General features: G+C 42.8%; 1 protein-coding gene across 1 annotated transcript in view; it reads left to right on the top strand.

The window, feature by feature from the left end:
- Window positions 1-12,124: 12,124 nt before the first annotated feature.
- The window catches only part of clstn1 (calsyntenin 1), a 39,149-nt gene continuing 38,521 nt past the window's right edge, over window positions 12,125-12,752 (top strand). The window contains 2 exon segments of the mRNA XM_030732985.1: window positions 12,125-12,297; window positions 12,432-12,750. Of these exon segments, the coding sequence (XP_030588845.1) occupies window positions 12,669-12,750 (82 nt within the window). The 5' untranslated portion in view covers window positions 12,125-12,297; window positions 12,432-12,668.

Below are 12,752 nucleotides of genomic sequence, written 5' to 3' on the forward strand. Positions count from 1 at the left end.
TCTCCCATTGAGGGCAACTCCAGATTGGAAGAGAATTCCAGCCCTCTCCAAGAGACTTGTTCCAGAGCATGTGTCATGTATTGATGTGTGCCCAGCTCTGTCTAGCCAGTGTCTCGCAACGTCATGCCAGCTCAGGCTTCTTCTCTATCAGAGAGGTGACTGGCACCTGACTCACATAGCACCTGACCCTATAGTCTAAGGCCCAGCTGCTCGGCACTCTCCCTCAAAGCCCCCTCCCCAGGCCTGGCTCCAAGGCGGGGCCCCAGTAATCCTATCCTGAACAGGGAAAACTGGTCCCATGTTCTCTTCTTCATAAGCTTTCTCATAGGGCTCAGCATGTTAGCATATTGAAACTCCTTTATGTTTTTATAACAGTTGCAGCTTTAGTCTCTTTATTGAGACTGGAAAACAATAAAGGTTTATCAAAAGCTTTAATTAATAACTCGAAATCAAGACATAGATACTGTATCTGTGCATTTTTTTCTGAATGACTGTGCACTTGTCACTGGGAATATAACTGTGTGTTTTTCTGCGTGTGCATGCATCCTTGTGGGTTTGGTAACAGAGCTCCAGTGAGAGCTGTGACAGTCTGTTTACATGGGTGTCTCAGAGAACTGGGCTGGTGCTCTAAAATATATCTCATGTGGGTGTAAACACATCGCAGGCTTTCCACGAACCGACATCCCTTCACAGGAATCGCTTCTCATCAAGAGGCTTGTGTCACCATCTCCACGGAGAACTAAGTGGATATGACCAAAATAATATTATTCACTGATACCTATAACTGAGGGGGTGTGCGCTCTTAGGTGTGTTGCAGGGAGAGAGAGCTCCCATTTATCTCAATCTGAGCTCCAGCTGTACAAATGTACACCAGCACCAGGAGCGTGCAGTGTTTAATGAGACCGTGTGAGACTGTCGTTAGCGCAAGGAGAGATGCTGGATTATTGATGCCTCTAAGGTCCTCTGCTGGGCTCATTTCTGGCTGTCTTTTGAGGGAAGAGGTGTGCTCACTCACCTCCAGCTCCAGTGACAGGCCGGTATGAATTATCTTAATCACCCACCAACCCATCCACACCCCCCCCCCACCCACCCACCCATCCACCCATCCAACCCCCCACCCCCACCCGCTGACACTGCAGGTAGCGGCCAGAAGTGATGTATTTTAATATGGAGACAAGACAGGGAGAAACACATGAGGGAGAAGCGAGTGGGAGAGAAATGTGCGTGTGTGCATGTGCGTTTGGGTTGCTATGAGTGATTTTGTGTTGGAAGGAAAAGAGCCACAAAGAGAAAGGGAGAGGCAGTGACACAGACGAGAGGAATGAAAGAGATGAGGCCTAGTGAGCTGGAAATCAATAATTAAAAGGTCATGCGAAATGAGAACGTGAAGGTCCTTTCAATTAATAATCCTCTCTTAACATTACAGCTGACAAAATCTGCTGCTTCATTATCCCATCAGGTCACTGGGAGTGCTAACACCAGTGTACCCTGAGCTTTATTCATGCAAAATGTATATCCTGCTCTAGTAACACACAGAGACATATGTATAATGTATATACACAAAGAATGAGTCCTGAGTTGGCATATGCCAGTGATGTATGGTTATTGCTGAATAATATACTGCAGCATGCCTCTAACACTTGACTCATGCATGACATTAAACACACAGTGGCATTCACTTAGTGCATACCAAAGGAACCTGTAAGGAAGCACTTGGTGACAGTGCAGAAAAAAAAATTCCCTTTGAAATCTCAGAACCATGCTTAACCAGTTTGGTTGAGGGGAAGGTATAGAGAGAGAGTAAAGAAGAGCATAGAGAGAGCATAGACTGGCAGAACATGCAAATCAGGAACATGGTACTTCAGAGACAGCTGCAGAAATCCACAAGGACAGAGAGGAAGGAGAGGGAAAAAGGACAAACTACAGGAGAGAGTAGACACAAAGTTAATGACATGCAATAGTGGCATATAAATGCATGGCAAGTGAAAGAGAGCTTAATGGGTGCATCAGAGCAACCTGGGCCTGTAGCAGCATGACTGAGGGATGGTTCAGGGTCACCTGAGCCAGCCCTAAACATAAGAACTGAAAGGGCGTCTAACTCCTGCACTCAAACTGAGCTGGTTCCACCACGCCTGATAGCTGAAGGCTCTGCCTCTCGTAGTACTTTTTGAAACTCTAGGAAGCAGAAGTAAACCTGCAATCTGAGAAGGAAGTGCTCTTTTGAAATAATTTGGCACTACGAGGACGTTAAGATATGACTGGGTTTGATCTTTCAGCACTTTGTATGCGAGGAGAAGATGTAATATCTGGTCTACAATCATAGTTGATCACATCAGAATGAATCTTCAAACCAACCTTAAAAGGATTTCTAGGTTATGTGCAGTGTGTTTAATGATGTGGACAGAGCTTGCCTCATGTAAGCCAGCCCACTCACTTATCTAGAATCCAATTTGTATGTTGTGCAGAGATTACCCTGTGCAATGTGTCGCATTGACGCACCCGGTGTAATCAGTAAATGCATCACTGGCTGTTTAACTTGGACAAGAGACAGACTTTTGTAAAGAAAACGCAGAGCTCAACAAAATCTTTATAATGAATGAACCCAATTAACAAAATGGGTGCATTAGGAGCAGCTTTCCACCTTTCCGAGCATCACACAGTGCTGATGCGTTGATTCTGACAATCTTAGCCAGGGACTTTGTTACAGAGCCTAAAGGACATCTTAACATGAGCCTGGGGATCATCTGTCACTGTATTAAAGCTCAGAGTCATTTCCAGGAGCTGTGGTTTTTTTTTTTTTTTTTTTTCAGCAGGTGGGGGCATTAACTGACTTTGAGTGTGACCTGGGAATACTTCAATTGCTCCCCTTCTGCGGTGCTGACCCGGTCAGTTAATAATGGCTGATCTCAGTTAATGGCAGACTAACAACATAATTATGGGCGGTTTGGGAGCAGGACACAAACACTATAATGGGACCTCAGCCACGGTGTAGTCAGGCTGACTGCACAGACCTTGATATGTCCTCGGGATCTGCTTTAATTTCTTAAAACCAGCTTTAAATGTGTTTATGAACTCAGGCATCGCTAACGAAATATCACAGGAGGGCATCAAACACTGTTTTAAGGGGGACAGTCAAATTACTATCATTAGATCCCACAAAATTCACAATTTAAAAGAATATTTCTCCTCTTTAATTAAATTTAAAGGTTGGTGGGGAAAAAATCCAAACCTCTATTTAGGTCTTAGATAAACACCTGAAGTTTGTATTCTTAAATTTTTGCATTCTTTTGAACTATGTAAGATTTTTCTCTAAACTTAGTTGAATTAATTGAATTTAGCAGATTTTTTTCTCCTTTTTATAGCTTCTGGGTCAGCATTGCTCCACACTACACTGCACAGTCAGAAATGATGGAGCGCACCACACACTGGCTCTGAGCCATTTTTAACCTTCTCCGCTTTAATATAACCCACTCACCATATGAGCCTCCTTCAAGGGTAATGAGGGAGCAGACTGCTCGCTTCCCCTGTCTGGACAGCAGATTTTCCGATACACAAAAACAGGGACACAGATTTTAATCACAGACATGTCTCAACTTGGGGGTTGTTAAAATGGGTGGGCAGTGTTTCTTAGGTCTGTGTTATTAGCTTTATCCGGTGTGTGGGTGGACACATTCAGTGTGTGTGTGTGTGTGTGTGTGTGTGTGTGTGTGTGTGTGTGTCAAGTATTATGTTTGTTCAGCTAAAAAGGGAGAAGTCTGTCTGCAGCCTGTCAAAGGAGCCACTTTATCACCCTCGTTTCTTATTTCAGTGGTTTATATTTTAATTGTGAAGCAAATGATATCTGACAAAATGAACAGATTTAGGTCAGTTTGGTCTTTTCATTGATACTACCACTAGCTGAAGCCTGAAAATGATTAGTTTCAGCTAACTTTGTTAGTAATGAAGATGGAAATGGAGTTTTGCACACTGTCTGGCTTTCAAAGCTTCATTTATATGCAGTGTTTTGGTGCTAGATCTTCTTCTTCTTCCTCTTTTGGCTTCTCTCTTTAGGGGTTGTCACAGCAGATCATCCCTAGCATTCTCTTTAGTCACACCAGCCCTCTTCACTGCATCTATGAACCTTTTCTGTTGTCTTCCTCTTTTCCTCCTGCCCGGTAGCTCCATATTCAACATCCTTTTGTCCAGTATATCCACTGTCCCTCCGCTGCACATGTCCAAACCATCTCAGCCTTGCCTCTCTAACTTTGTCTCCAATGATTCAACCTGAGCTGTCCCTCTGATGTACCCATTTCTAATCCTCTCCAGCTCGTCCTCCTGTCTTTTTGTCAGAGCCACCATCTCCATTAGTCAAATTTATGTGACAAAGAGGCACCATCTTAAATATGGAGTTGCTGTAAATAGAGGTTTCTAATTTTATGTTTGAAACTGGAGACTGTTATATAGTAAAATTTAAGTTGGCCTCAGACACAAAAGTGTATGGGAGTCTGTTTGCACTACTGGATTGTTCTGAGCTACCTTTTCCCAGTGATTTACTATAGACTGCATATGTTTGTAGACTCAACATTTTTAAAGCTCAGTGTTAGCTTTATTGGCTGCCACCATGCATTTTTTTTCTTTGTAGCCAGAAGTGACCATGTTTAAACAAGAGGCTGTAATGCTGCATTATCGCGGTTGGCAAATTGCATCCATAAACTGTATGAATACAGTACACAAACCAGGTAATTAGTTCTAAGTAACAGATCAATAAAATACTAGAATTTCACTCCCCAAATCTGTAGCACAAACTTCTTGCACAGCCCTTGTTATTTGTCAGCATTCCATAAAGCACCAGCTTCACAAACATGGTTCAGTTCATATTCATATTGGCAGAGGTGAAGCCTAACAGTCGGTGTCAGCCCACCTGTCAATCAACGTGGCCACACCGCTAACTTTAAATCTTAACAGTGTCCAGCTGGATGAGTGGAAATATAACTGTTATGAAGAGAGAAGCTATCTCGTTTTTGTGCCAAACATGCTTTTTAAAAATGCTGTTAAATTGGACATTTTAACATAGGAGTCTGAGCCCCAGTCACACAGGCCTACAGACCAGTTTGCAACCATCTGGTTGCCATGGGAATTCTCCAACTGCTTGTAAGTGGTTCCTGGAGGTCACTGCCAGTCACTGTAAAATTGATTATCTAAAGCCCACCCACGCGTAGGTGAAACTGGTCACAAAGAGGCATGTGGCGCTGCACCGAAAACCACCTTACAAATGCTTTGGTCGCTAGCAGATTGCCGCAGTTGCCCGTAATTTCTACGGAAGATGGTGACCTTTTTTGCAAACCCAGCAACATCCAACAACCTCCAGCAACCACTTGCCAACCCACTGGGGAATACACATTTTTCCCTAGAAACCAGGGGTTTCCAGGAGGTCTCAAGGCCCAAGGCTCAAGATATTAATCTAGCACGTTTTAATGATTTTCTGCTCTAATTATCTGTGTGAACCATTTTTCCATCACTTATTGCCACTGTTTCAACTTCTCTCCTTGCATTCTGCTTTTTATGCACTGCCACGGCATCCAGTGCTGAATCAAGCCATGTTTTCTATTTGCTGAGCCAGTACTCTGCTCCTTATAAGTAAAGTTCTAAGCACCACCTTGGCATTTTTAGTATCTCTGGTTGGAAATCATTGGTACTTCATTTACATTTGAACAATCTGAGCATTGTCCAGCGTGTCTATATTCATTAGCTGTCATCCCCAGGGTCCTAGTTTTCAGAGCTTAAAATAGAAGTCTCCAGGGAGTCAGGAGACCTTGCCTATCACAGATGAATGATTGGAGTTGTTGTGACACCCATGTTAATGCCCCCTCCCTAAACTCTCAGAGGCAATAAAGCCAAGGAGGTGAGAGTTTCACACCAGCGTGACCTACTATGAACAGTCCCCATGGCGTGTCAGAGGTGAACTTCTGTAGGGTTCAGGGGTGAAGGTCCTAAAACAATACCATAAGAATCATTGCACCCACCCTCTTCTGAGCAACCTGAAGCCCATCTGGAATCCACCACATACACACGAGGGTTGCTAACAGAGATGATTTTAATTCTGTTTTAGATCTGTGTTCAAGACACAAATCAAATCAAACACGTGACATCTGATACCAGTGATAAAACTAAAATACAGCTGCTCTCATGGAAATTCCTGAATGTGCTGACTGAAAGCTTAATTTGCCAGATCCTTGAACCCTATGGAGTGGACTGAAGTGCTGTGAGAGGTTATCACGCCTCCATCTGCCACATTCCCACTCACTCCCTGCCTTTAATCGGTAACAATGAGACCCGAGGCTCTGCTAAACCTACCATAGCACAGAGGGACAAAGGATATCGAGATTATGATTTTTAAAGTGCTTGATAAGGTTTGGATCAGCATGCATATTAAGCTAAATATATCACATCCAAACGAAAATAGGCAGCTGGAATTCTGCATCGCATCAATGTGGAAATAGACAACAAATAGAGAAATACAGCAATTTCTCGTCTCACGAGGTGAACTTCCTGCGCTCACAGGAATTGTACTGGCTCCTGATTAATGAGGGTGGGATTAGTTTAAAAAAAAAAAAAAGAACCACTGACACGTGCATTTTCAGGGCATTTTGTAGACAGAGTTTGCACACATAAAGGAAGAGCCTGTGTTTAATAAATGACCACAGGTGACAGCCCAAGGCTGTAAGATAAATGAGAGCTTCTTAAGTGGAGAGGAATCAGTCACTGGGGGTATGTTTTAAACGTTCCCTGTGGAAAATGTGTGAATAAGATGGCAAAGGCAGCTTAAAGGTGCATGGCTTAGGTTCTTTGTGTGATTTGTTGCCAGACTCTGCACATACAGACCCATCGGCTTTAAAATTTTCCTTTGGAAGAACTTGATATCGTCCCAAACTCCTAAAGTGAGATTTAATTTCTCCCTAGCCGTGGATTTTTTTTTTTTTTTTAAACTGCAATCATGAGCAAAGTCAAGGAGACACCCGTACTGAAGCAGAAAAAAGCCTTACTATAGAAAATGAATCTTTCAACAAAAATGTCCTCTGAAAATTGAGGATTATAAATGTATGAGGTGACACAAATTCAGCTTCTGTGGGATATATTTTTGATAATCAGATATAGAAAGTGAATGTGAATAAAAGATTGAAGCAAACTGGCATGCAGAGCTTTAATCCACTGAATTAACTTTGCTGAGCTTTTCCTCGGGCCAATTAAATGCTGGGATGCTCTTTCGAGAGTGTGGCGCTCCTTTGTGAAAGAGATGCTAACAAAAACAAATAATTTGGTCTGTACACATCATTAATATAAATTCACATCTAAAGAAGTCATTACTTAATGTTTCTGTTGCGCCAAACAATTAACTTTCTGAATAATTGCCCTCAGTAAAGTTGGTGCCTGTTATCGCAAAAGTAGGACAGATAATAGAAGTCCTGCATCTCCTGGGAGGAAAAGCCAAAACTATGTGATCTTTAATGACACAGGCTGCAGTCTAGACATGAGACAGGAAAGAGAATATTGAGAAGCTGTGGTCTTTAATGGTCACGGCCACTTTGATTCCCATGGTAGCAGTCAAGTCTTTTTCATGCTCTGTTTGCTGCCAACCGCCCACCATGATTGCAGCCCGCAGTAACGTTTGTGATAGCGCGATTCCTACGGTCAGCGACTGAACATGTTCAGCCCCCACTGGGTCCACCCTCTGTCCATGTTGACAGAGAGTGTAGCTCAGGCAGAAGGATGGCAACTGAGGTGGAAAGATTTTTGAAGAATGTGAACATCTGTGAGGCGTTCGTGACCTTCGACCATGATCACAATGTAGTGTATCTGATCCCCAAATCTTTGTCTGGAAGATGAAGAAGTGTGGTCAGTCTCTGTGATGGATAATTATTTCATATTCTATTTCACGCTGAGGAGCTATGCACAGGATGAAAAGAAAAACTGCTGACATTTTCCTTTTGTCTGGCCAAGAAACAAGAGGAAAGCTGCAAATTCTTACATTTTAGAAGTTGATTTAAATCCTTAATCACTTAACCTAATAGTTAGTGTTTGATTTTGTGCTGATTACCTAATTGATAATTCAGCTGTTGCAGCTCTGTATAGGATACCTCATGTACAATTCTAACAAGCTTGATATTGCAATCAGCAATCTCTGAGGCAGCTTTCTTTTAATTTCTTTCAGTAGTCTTCAGGAATAGTTCACCAGGCTTCTTGAAGGACATTCAAAGCTTCTCTTTGGATGTTGGCTGCATTTTGTTTTGTTTTCTGTCAAGATGATCCCACACTGCTTCAGTAAGGCTGAGGTCTGTGCTCTGGGGAGGTTAATCCATAACTGATGGTGTTCCATTGTGTGGTTTTCTATCCAGATATGCTTTTACTGCATTGGCAGTATGTTTGGAATCATTGTTGTGGTTTCCAGATGGTATTGCATGGTGGATCAAAATCTGTTGTTACTTCTCTGTGTTCATAATTCCATCAATTTTGATGGAATTATGCAGCTCCATGACAGAGCCTCCACCATGTTTCACAGATGGATGTAAATACTTATTGTTGTACCTCTCTCCTAAGTTCCTCCATACCCACTGGCAGTAATTTGAATTTTTAAAAAAAAATAATGTGGATTCATCATTCTAGAAGACCTGTTGTCACTGATTTTCAGTCCAGTTCTTGTGTAATGTGATGTATCTCAGCCTTTTCTCCCTGTTTTGCATCCTTGGCTTCTTGACAGCCACCCATCCACTGAGATCATTTCTGATGAGGCTTCAGTGAACAGTAGCTGGATCAACTGAAGGGCATCTCTCATGTCCTGTGTCAGGCCCTTGCTGTATTTTTTTCCTATTTCTTAAGGACATCACTTTCAGATAGCACTCATCTGCTGCAGTTAGTCATTTAGGCCTGCCTCTTCTTTGCTCCTCCACTTGTCCAGTGTCCTCAAATTTTTTAAGGACACCCTGCACAATATGCCCAGATTTGGCAAGTTTTCAGCTAATGGCTCTTTGTGAATCACTTTGTTGGTGCAAAAATTCTATTTTATGCCTGTCAAACTGTGTTATCTTTGGCATTTTTGGTAGATTCAACTAAAGAAATGGGAGCAAATTATATGTTTTTGTGGCAGTCTGCAAGTAACAAAGTTCCTCAAGATACAATTTAAAATCAGTTCTCTGCCAAGTTGTGTGTTATCTGTATACACAACACTGGTTTGTCCTTTGAGTTAGGTGTCTTTTTTTATGCTTGAGTGATTCATAGGACACCCTATGTGAGTCAGTGTTGTGTGGGTTAACAAACGAACAAGGTCTGGACTGAAAATGAGTGAAAAAGCAGCCAGTGTTCAAAGGAAAACTTTGAAAGATCTTCGGAAAGGCTGCAGAACAATTTTTTAAGACCACCTTAGATAATTACAAAAAGGTCTGGCTGCTTGGAAGAAAAATACAAAGAAATGAGGGGTGGCGCAAGACTTTTACACTGTACTATACAAACCCTAAAGAGCCATATCCAGATGCCAGTATGAATCAACCACTAATTCTTTAAAAGACTAACTCCCTTTTTTGACCTATGATACTCCATCCATCCATTTTCTTCCTCTTGTCCAGCTGCACAAGGAAAACAGCAGGATACACAGAGAGACAAACAGCCATTCACACCTATGGTCACTAGAATCACATTAGAATCACATTAAGCCAACATGCATATCTTTGAACTGAGGGGGGAAGAAGGGGAGAACAGCCAGGATCCGTGCAGGCTGATTCTAACCCAGGATCTTCTTGTTGTGAAGATCCTGAAACCTGTAAAATGCAAACTGAAAGTAACCCCCTAAAATTTACTGCTTGGACTAAGTTGAAAACCTGGCACCTACCAACACTCATATGTGGAAATTCGTGAGGGTGACAGGCAGGGTGAGAAAGCTTTGCTTACGAACCTAAACCACCACTAAAACTGACAAACTGTACAGACAGCAGACATTAAACCATCAGCAGTTGTGAAAATGCCTGAAGAGCAGCCTTTCTCTCACAGTGGGTGAGATGCTCCCGAGGAAGTTGCACCTATTGGAGCTTTTGTTGATGTCTCACACCTATCCACTAAGCCCTCCTGTCATTGTATCCTAAAGAAATGATAATAGCCACTCTGTCTTCCCTCCAGATTTCTGGGGATCTGTGGGAGAAGGCGTGTGTGTGTGTGTGTGTGTGTGTGTGGTGCTGGGTGGTGTGGGGTGTCCACTTTCTCTCGTCCACTTCATGTGTTGCCAAACTGGAAACAAACAGGCATTGTGCTTCAGCTCTGCGGCGGCCCTGATGTCTATAGAGTGTTCCCTGTTTATGGACCCATCACTTAATTGCGGCCTCACACAACTATGCCCATTATCTTCAGTTTCCCAGTGAATACTGTAGTCAGTGTGGCTTTGCTGATGTCTAATGGTGGGCCTTTATTCTTCCAACATTTATATATGATTTTTTGGGGCAGTTTTTGAAATCAGAATCTATGGCAATGTAACAAGATTCCTCGTTTCACAGCAAGAGTTTCCATTACAGGCTGCTGACCTTTTGCCGTTCTTTCCGATTTGCAAGAAAAGCAATTAAAGCTACATGAGTCTGAATTTGCATGAGTTGCAGCCACAGCAAAGTTCTCAGTATGATGCAAATTTAGCAATGCAGATGCTCCAGAGTAATTCTCTGATTGCATCGCATCCTCTTCTCCTTAGGGGTGCTATCTATATCTGAGGGTGTTGATTAGATAGCAGTCCCCACCCACATTTGCAATTCAAGGAATTGCTATTCTCACATTGCTATGCACACTGCTGTGTGGTTGGTTAGCAGGGTGAAGACTGTGGTTAACTCATAAATGATCAATATGCCGTACGAGCCTCTTTCACAGAGAGTGACTTTTCTGAAAGTCCCTCTGTGGAATAGACTCCGGGTGAAACGAATGCATGGATGTACTTTTGATTTACAATTCCCATCATGCCTGTCTGGACTGAAAGGATTAAAACAGCTTTGTAGCTTCACATAGCACATAAACAGTTTCACACATTTTGTCACATTCTGGTACAGCCATGTTGCTGAAATATCAATTTTAGCATGTCTGGATTATCCATCCAGGGCCTTAAGGTATCATGCACTATGCATCTAGTCTCCACGCTGCCAGCAGGGCTCTCTATCCTGAGGATCTATGCACCATTTGAGATAACTCAGGGGACTGAGACCTGCAGGTACTGATAACAGCCTGTGTGAACATGGGTCAAACACAAATTTACAATTAAACTGGAAATTTGTCAAGTTGTCAAGACACAGCAGCCCTTGTTGGCCCCTGAGTGTCACCTGTTCGGTGCTCTGTTTAATTAAGCCATGCACTTTAAACTTAAAGCCTGCTATCCCCACAGACCTCCACACAGCACCGGAAAGCATCTGACCCTGAACCTCAGTCTCAGAGTTTAGTCGCCCGTGCTAAACTAGCTGCATGCTCCCACAATAACAGTATTGACGTCACTGGCCATCATTGGACACATGCTGCCTTCAGTTCCTCATTCTGAGCTCTGATTTTGGATATTTGGAGATCTGATGGTTAGAGCTGGAAAACAACAAACAAAAGTAGATTAAATGCAACACATCAGGTTTCATCAGACTCCCAGCAGTATCTAATCGCTCCTAGTGTATGTCAGTTACAGTTATTGAACTAAATGGCCTTAGCTGGATAGTGACTGATGTTTAAATGTGGATGCATTTAAAATGTACAACGCATTTGCTTGCTAGGGAGAATGTCTAGAAATCTTTTGCAAATTATGTATAACAAACTAGGAAAAAGTGTGTAAAATATCATAAAAAGTTTGAGAAATAAAACAGTAATCGACTTCTCATAAATGGTTGGGTTTACCTGCTATGACAGGGGTATTCAACTCCAGGCCTCAAGAGCCAGTGTCCTGCAGGTTTTAGATATGTCCCTGATCCAACACACCTGAATCAAATGGCTGAATTACCTCCTCAGTATGCAGTCAAGTTCTCCAGAGTCCTGCTAATGACTTCTATATTTGACTCAGGTGTGTTGAAGCAGAGACACATCTAAAACCTGCAGGACACCAGCTCTCGAGGCCTGGAGTTCAATACCCCTGTGCTATGGGAACTGATAAAGCCAACCGCCTTCCCTGCAACACTATTTCACTTTCCCTACATACAGCCTAACCTCTGATTCACTTTAAACATTAGATTTACCCAACCTGGATACTTTTGGCCAGCATGGGTTTTCCTAATAGTTAAAACAGCCTTGCTCTCATATGGGAAGGTTAATTAAATGATATACTGGGTGAGTAAATCTCAACACACACCTTCCATAGTGTTTAAATTGTGATTAAGTGGTTACTTAATACATAAACTGTGTCACTGGGCGTACAACCACGAGTAAGAATCAGGTCTGTGTATTTTGGTACATCCGGACAGATCTGGCAGATTTCCGACAGTCCCTGAATGCCTCAAGCTGCAAAACTGCGAGAGGAGCGGTGATTGAAGGGGATAGCGGAGCGGCGGTGGTGACGACGGCCATCTTAGAGCTACCGTGGTAACCGACACTCATCTTCTGGATTTAATTTTTCTTGTGAGAGAAACGCTCGGCCTGACTGACGAGGGAAGAAGAAGAAGGCTGTCTTTGACTTCGCCGCGGTTGAACTCGAAGTCGGGATGCGGTTCCGAGGGAACAAGCAGTTTGCATCCGCAGTCGGACTGGTCCTCGGACTATTATGTGCGGTGGAGGCAGCTAAAGGT

Source organism: Archocentrus centrarchus, chromosome 7, assembly GCF_007364275.1.
Source record: "Archocentrus centrarchus isolate MPI-CPG fArcCen1 chromosome 7, fArcCen1, whole genome shotgun sequence".
Lineage (NCBI taxonomy): Eukaryota > Metazoa > Chordata > Actinopteri > Cichliformes > Cichlidae > Archocentrus > Archocentrus centrarchus.